Source organism: Engraulis encrasicolus, chromosome 5 (genome assembly GCF_034702125.1).
Source record: "Engraulis encrasicolus isolate BLACKSEA-1 chromosome 5, IST_EnEncr_1.0, whole genome shotgun sequence".
In the NCBI taxonomy this organism is placed as follows: domain Eukaryota; kingdom Metazoa; phylum Chordata; class Actinopteri; order Clupeiformes; family Engraulidae; genus Engraulis; species Engraulis encrasicolus.
The window spans coordinates 34,352,435-34,358,999 of NC_085861.1; the positions used below are offsets into that span (position 1 = coordinate 34,352,435).

Genomic DNA, 6,565 nt, shown 5'->3' on the forward strand with positions numbered 1-6,565 from the left:
ATGACCTCTGTAGTGAAGAAGAAGCTGTCTGTCCCGGTGAGGAAGTTCACCAGCTGTGTGTCAGGGGTCAAAGAGCGTGACCTCTGGGGAAAGTGCAGGGGCAAGGTAAGCCTCATCCCTCACCCTTCACCCCCCACACCTCACCCCTGCCTGGGGTTTTATTTGTTTTTCAAAGGGACTGTGCATAAATTACACATTATCCTTGTAGCAAAGATAAACGTCTGTACCAGATTCTAGCATGCTAACTACCACCTGTTGTCCCTTGGCAGGTGGATGTAATAGAAAAAAGACAAACAAAAATGAACAGGAAATGCCACCAAAATCCGTCATTGGTGCAATATGTAGTGGTGTGGACTAGTAGACTAGAACTAAGATCCAAACAAGACAAAGAACTACATAAATTACAATATTCCAGCCAACCTTGTGTAAGCTGGTGCATGCTTGCTGCGTGCTCTGCTGTCCTTATCACTTATCATTATGATACAATTATAATTGTCATCGTTACTAATCAGGTGACCCGTCGGGGCAAAGGTGGGCGGAACATGCGGAGCACTGGCCATCGCTCCAGCCATCTGCAGGACCCCTACGCCAAGAGGGCGTACCAGGCTGACCTGGACCGGGAGAGGTGAGTGGGATTTAAAATTTTAACACAACACTGCACCATTTTTAGGAATATGTTGATTGTCCTTTGTGTACCCTTGAGTTAAATAATTGAGTTTTACATGTTATGTCCCCTGTTCTTCCAGCCATCTTAGTTTGGTGGGGTTACTTTTAGTTCCAAGCTAGCGATTATTTTTCAATCTTATGGGACCAAAGTGTACTCATTGTTGGTGTTCACTGTATATTATTTAGCTTGGAAGAAGTGCTAAGACTAAGAGAATGGCTGGAAGTACAGTAGAAAGGTCAAACTCAATCATTTCACTCAAGGGAAGCATATTTCCAGAAAAGGTGCAGTCTTGCTTTAAATAGTGGAATTTGTTGAGGTACGAAAAGGCCACAGTGCCATACCAAGAGTTGTTGGGGAGGGATAGGATACAGAAAATCATTTTTGAAAGTCCAGTCTAGTTCACTGCCCTAATCCAACCAGGTGCTTTCAAACAGCAGCATACATTCTGAGTATACATTTCACTGATCTATCAGCAAAGAGTCTCGATAGTTGATTCTAGGAGATATTGATGGCTGAACATAGTCAATGATAAATTGTGGAAGGACTGTTCAATGAGCAACATCTTTTTTGAGATTATTGTGAAAGGTAGTAGCCTGGTTCTCACCAGACCTCTGTGTGTACGTGTAGCTCTGGAGCCCCCTGGTGGAGCTCCAACACACTCAGAGGTCTGGGAAACTGTTGCAGGATTCCATTTCTCCAGTCAAAAAAGAATCAAAGCATTTATTGCTTCAATATCAATGGCAGCTCACATTGAAAATTCACAGGACAGATTATAGACTATATTGACACTTTAGAGATCAACAGAAAACATTTTTGAAGGTTTTGTTGGTGGCAAGGACAGGCAGAATTATGGATAAAGTCATGCGGCGCCAACGTGTGCTCTCCCAGACCTAGTAGTGGAGCTGACGAAGCTGCACAGAACTACAGGTCGGGCAAGAGCAAGGCAGAAAAGGTAGAAGAAGGTAGGTCTGCACACTGCGTGCAGACCTACCTTCTTCAACTGACACTTTTGTCTGGCACCTGCAAAAAGTGTTTTGGATGAGTGCACCTTACCCAAAACTACAATGGTAGCAGATCACACATAAGTCCAATATGTCCAGTACTTGAAAAAAAATGTTGGCCAAAATACTGCATATCCATATACTGGTATGGTAAAATATAGCAGAACTTCCTGGTTATGGAGTCCCAAATGGTTTCAAAGAATGTAGCTCCATACATTCCATAACCTATGTGACCAGCTTTACAGCTAGGTCAAAGCAAGGACATTCTTCCCACTGTTAAGTTATCTTAGACCTTACTTGATGGTTCTTGTACGAACAAGGGTTTTTTGTCTATAAGGGAGGGCTATCATATGACAAGAGGCAGTCCCGTCATTTGACTATGGATCCATGAGAGGATGATGTAAACGTAAACGGATATACTGTGCGTAATATAATTATGCGTCTTCATACTGTATGTATACACATCAACGTGGACGGGGTCTGAGTCACAGTACATGGGCCACAGTCAGTCTCTTTCTGGCAGGGCCCATGAGACAAACGTACTGATCTCCAGCTGAGATTGGCCTATAGTGGTTATATTTATTTATATATAGTGTATATTTTTTAGATATTGATGCTAAGTCCCCATGGACCTCAGTGCCATGTGAGTCACACAGTTGAGACACACTGTTGTCATGGCGATATCATTGTTTACGTTCATAACCGTATGAGTCACACAGATGAAACACTGCTGTCATGGTGATTTGATTGTTTACTGTTGTAACCATGGTGATTGCAGGAAGCAGAGGGAGCCCATGAACTCCCAAAAGAATGCGGAGAGGGCCGCCATGAGGTCACACTTCCGCCGGAAGTACCAACTACCCAAGGTGAGCTAGGAGTGGGAGGTCTCTATGTTACCCCAGCCCTTTATCCCCAGCCCCTATGTTCCCACTTTGGTTTGTTAACATTCATTTCCTTTATCATCAATTTTACATTAGATTTTATCCCTATTTGTCCCAATCATGCAATTGACAGATACTATGTGGCTTTCATCTAGTTCAGAGAGAGAGAACATAGGACTGACCTATACCAAAATTAAACTCACCTTCATGAGAAAAGTTAAAAATACTCAAAATCATCCCTTTATAAAAATTAAAAAAATGACAGACAAACCAGAGTTCATAAAAAATAGAAATGTGGCTGCATAATGGCTAAATGCCATGTGCTTGTCAGACATTCAAGGTAATGAATTGCACCAGCCATCCCCATGCAACATGGCATAATGAGTAAGATAACACAGATTTGAACCCTATTTTGTTCATATAGCCTATAACGCCTTTGCAAGTTAACGCATGCTCCACAACACCCTGTGACAAGTTTCGTTTAGGGATGGTTTTGGTCTGGGCACAATTTCTCAACAAATTCGCCATTTCCCTGGCTTGTGTCGCTGTTTTTGGCAAAAGTAAAGCAGAAGAAACATTGCTTTACTGACAGGTTAGGGCTAGGCATGGTTTTGGTCAGAGCACAGCAGAGTGTTTTTCGCGTTTAGCAACAGGAATTCGCCATGGCAACAGAGCGTTGCTGACACGGCACGGTACAGAGCATGGCTTGACTTGAAAAGGGGGCGCACCACAATGCGGAACACACTAGCATGAGATATATACACCTTTGCATGATGCCAGTCTGCCCCACGTGTGGCTCTCTTGCAGCCCCCTCCTGGGGTAGTATTAACCTGGCTAATCTCACCTCTCTAGCATCGCTTAAGCAGAGCCAGACTGCCTGAGTCATCCACAGGCTGAAATAGCACTGAACTTTAACATGTCGTGCTCATGCACTAACACTGAAGCAATACATCAACCTGGTAGACCTGAATGCACGCGCATGCACGTTTGTGTTTACCTGCATGTGCTGTGTTGTGACCTCAGCAGGGGGGCTAAAGTGTGTGCGCATGTTGTGGTGGCCATATGGGGTCGCAGAGGGATTTACAGACTTACAGGTGCCTCCCTGAGAGAGAGAGAGAGAGAGAGAGAGAGAGAGAGAGAGAGAGAGAGAGAGAGAGAGAGAGAGAGAGAGAGAGAGAGAGAGAGAGAGAGAGACTGTCTTTACTGAGACATGATTTTTTTCAAATGTTAAAGGATTTGGCTGTTAATTAAAGTATCTGTTTAAAACGGTACTAAATCTACCCTTGTCTAAATGGTTCGATTGTAGGCTATATTCAGTAATGTTCTGGAATACCTAGGTATTCAGTACAGAGGAGCTTGTATATTCAGTACAAATGAACATGTGTAGCTGCTGAGATATCTACAGAATGTGGAGGTGATATCGTCTGTGTCTGTGCCTGTGTCTGACTTGAGAGAGGAACTCTGCTGGTGTGCTCTGCTTACAGCCCCTCTCTCTAGATAATTCCTCACGTCAGATGCATGGCCCAAAGGCTCCAAAGCCACAACATGCTGGATGCCATGACTTTCATATCTACAGTGTTGTTGTAAACAAGATGCATCACGCCTTGGCTACATTTTGTTTCTGCCATCTTTAAAGAATACTGTCATGTTTTTTCTCTTCTCGTCTCGTCTCGTCTCGTCTCTTCTCTTCTCTTCTCTTCTCTTCTCTTCTCTTCTCTTCTCTTCTCTTCTCTTCTCTTCTCTAGTCTAGTCTAGTCTAGTCTAGTCTTGTCTTGTCTTGTCTTGTCTTCTCTTCTCAGGGTCAGAGTTACAGGGGCAGGGTGGGTGTTGAGTAAGGAATTTACCCCTGCGCTCAGACCAAGGCCCTTCAGTATTGGCAGTGTTCTGCCAGTGCTCCATCCTTCTAGAATTCTCTCTAACTCTCGATCATCCTTCTTCCTGCTTTAATTAATAAGCGTCTGTTCTGTCTTCTCCTGTCCAGAACTCAAAAGACTCCAGCCATCTGCGGTCGTCAGGGCCTAAGGTGCGTCTCCCGCGTGACCTGGCAGCTATTGTAACGCCCGACAGCAAATCAAAAGGGGACGCCTACAGCCTGCTCAGCGCCTTCCAGGGCCTCAGCTTCAACGTGAGCAGCATCATCACGGGCGAGAAAAACACCAAGACCACCACGCCCACACCCACCCCCATCAACGGAGACTGCAAGGTCATGTGATCAAAAGGGTCTGCCTCATTGGCTAGAAACATACCAAGACCCCCACTTCTCAGGGGACTTCTCTCCCAGTCAGACTTCTGCATTTACACGCCAAGACCCACACCTTCGGCAGCACCAACTGGAAGATCATTTGACCCAAAATGGCCACCATTTTCTCTCTGGGGACTCATGCTCCCTCACCAGTCAGACTCCAATATTTTACAAAGTATATTAGACAGCAAATTCAGCATCCTCATGGACCCATGCGAAGACCACCCTCAACCCCATTCAACAACTGTAAGGACATGTGACCAACAAAGCTGCCCTTTCTGGGCCATTTTTTTCTCTCACCCAATCAGACTCCCATATTTTACATTTTTAAACTCTAAACCCCAAAGATGATTGAACCAGGGCTGTATTTTACTCATCTCTGAAGCACACATAATCTTTAGCCGACAGTGAGGCGCCCACATTCTATACCAAATGTCATTAGGACTCCTATGAAATGTTGATCTGTGGAAATTATACATTTTCAGCCTTTGAATTGTATAAGATGATCGAGGTACAGTACTATATGGACCTGTCCAGATTGAAGGCAGTAAAATCTCTGTGTTATTGTAACAGGTGTGAGAAGGTGTTTCTTGAGTGCAATGGACATGTTTCAAAAAATACACTGAATGGATGAGTGGGCAGCGTCAGTTAAGGCGCTAATATTGTACAGTACTTCCTGGACTTGAAATGATGTCAAATTTAGACAATATTGCCCAAAGGCCCACAAAACATGGATGAGTGGGGTAACGTGGTATGGTGATGTACAGTGAGATTTGGACAAGACCGCTCAATCAACCAGTCATTCACTGGCTAAGCAGGCCTAATAGTAGTCATTTCAAGCAAGGCAAATGTTAATGGATTTGGTTGGGCGTGGGCATGTCACATGCTATGTGTGCGTAGCGTTGAACCAGCCCATATGACCTCAGTCACTACTGACTGCAGGCGGCACATGACCTTTGAACCATGACATCTGACCCCTGAGGGGATGCCGATGGAACAGCACACAGCTGCTAAGGTCGCTGGGTCACTGGACACAGGGCTGTGCAGGGCAACATTTGAGCCTGATGTTTGACATGACTCGCTGACAGACTAGATGATTTCAGTCAGACTTTGTCCTGCACCTTTACCCGGTATGTGCTCAATCTCCACCCTCAACTAGCTGGCTGACTAGCCCTCCGCATTCTAGACATCTGGAAATAGTTCTGAGATGTCAGAAGATAATGTTTTGACTTACTCCCCAAAATGTTCCATGAAGACCTGAAGAATATGCTAGTTTTTGTAAGCGGCAGTCTATAAAGTCTGAGATTTTTTTGGAAACATTTTTTTTTTTTACAAACCTCACGGTACCACATCACACTCACCCACAGACATTTTCAAAAAGCAATTTTTCTATTTCCGTTCCAAAACAATGTCAGGCTGGGGAGTTGAAATAAGTGGGTAATTTTCACACTGTGCCCCACGAGTATGCAAAATTGTAAGACTTCATTCCTCAGTGAAATGAAGACTGTTGTGATTACATGAGTGTTCTCATATTTACTTCAATGTATTTATGTCTTTATAGAGACATATTTAGTTATGACACCACTACAGTGTTTTGTTTATCATTATGAAATGTGTATATATTTTAATGCCAATCTTTACGCTTGTATTTTATGTTTTTTTCATATGGTAATGAAAATTATTTACTGTATTTATTGTATTCATTGTATTTATTGAATTATTGTGGATATTGTGGTCCACATACTAAGGTGATGTACTGTTTTCTTTCTGTCTT

At 43.6% G+C, this 6,565-nt stretch overlaps 1 protein-coding gene across 1 annotated transcript; it reads left to right on the plus strand.

The window, feature by feature from the left end:
* Nucleotides 1-5,341, plus strand: LOC134449770 (complexin-3-like). Its single transcript, XM_063199878.1, has 4 exons — nucleotides 1-105; nucleotides 513-625; nucleotides 2,447-2,534; nucleotides 4,531-5,341. Exons 1-4 carry the CDS (start codon nucleotides 1-3, stop codon nucleotides 4,759-4,761), a joined length of 537 nt encoding a protein of 178 aa, XP_063055948.1. The 3' UTR covers nucleotides 4,762-5,341.
* The last annotated feature ends 1,224 nt before the right edge of the window (nucleotides 5,342-6,565 follow it).

Excerpts from the sequence above, each read along its gene's own strand:
- LOC134449770 (XM_063199878.1), top strand. The coding sequence starts at position 1 with ATGACCTCTGTAGTGAAGAAGAAGCTGTCTGTCCCGGTGAGGAAGTTC. Across the intron at positions 106-512 it reads GGGGAAAGTGCAGGGGCAAG|GTGACCCGTCGGGGCAAAGG; the intron begins GTAAGCCTCATC and ends GTTACTAATCAG. Across the intron at positions 626-2,446 it reads GCTGACCTGGACCGGGAGAG|GAAGCAGAGGGAGCCCATGA; the intron begins GTGAGTGGGATT and ends TGGTGATTGCAG.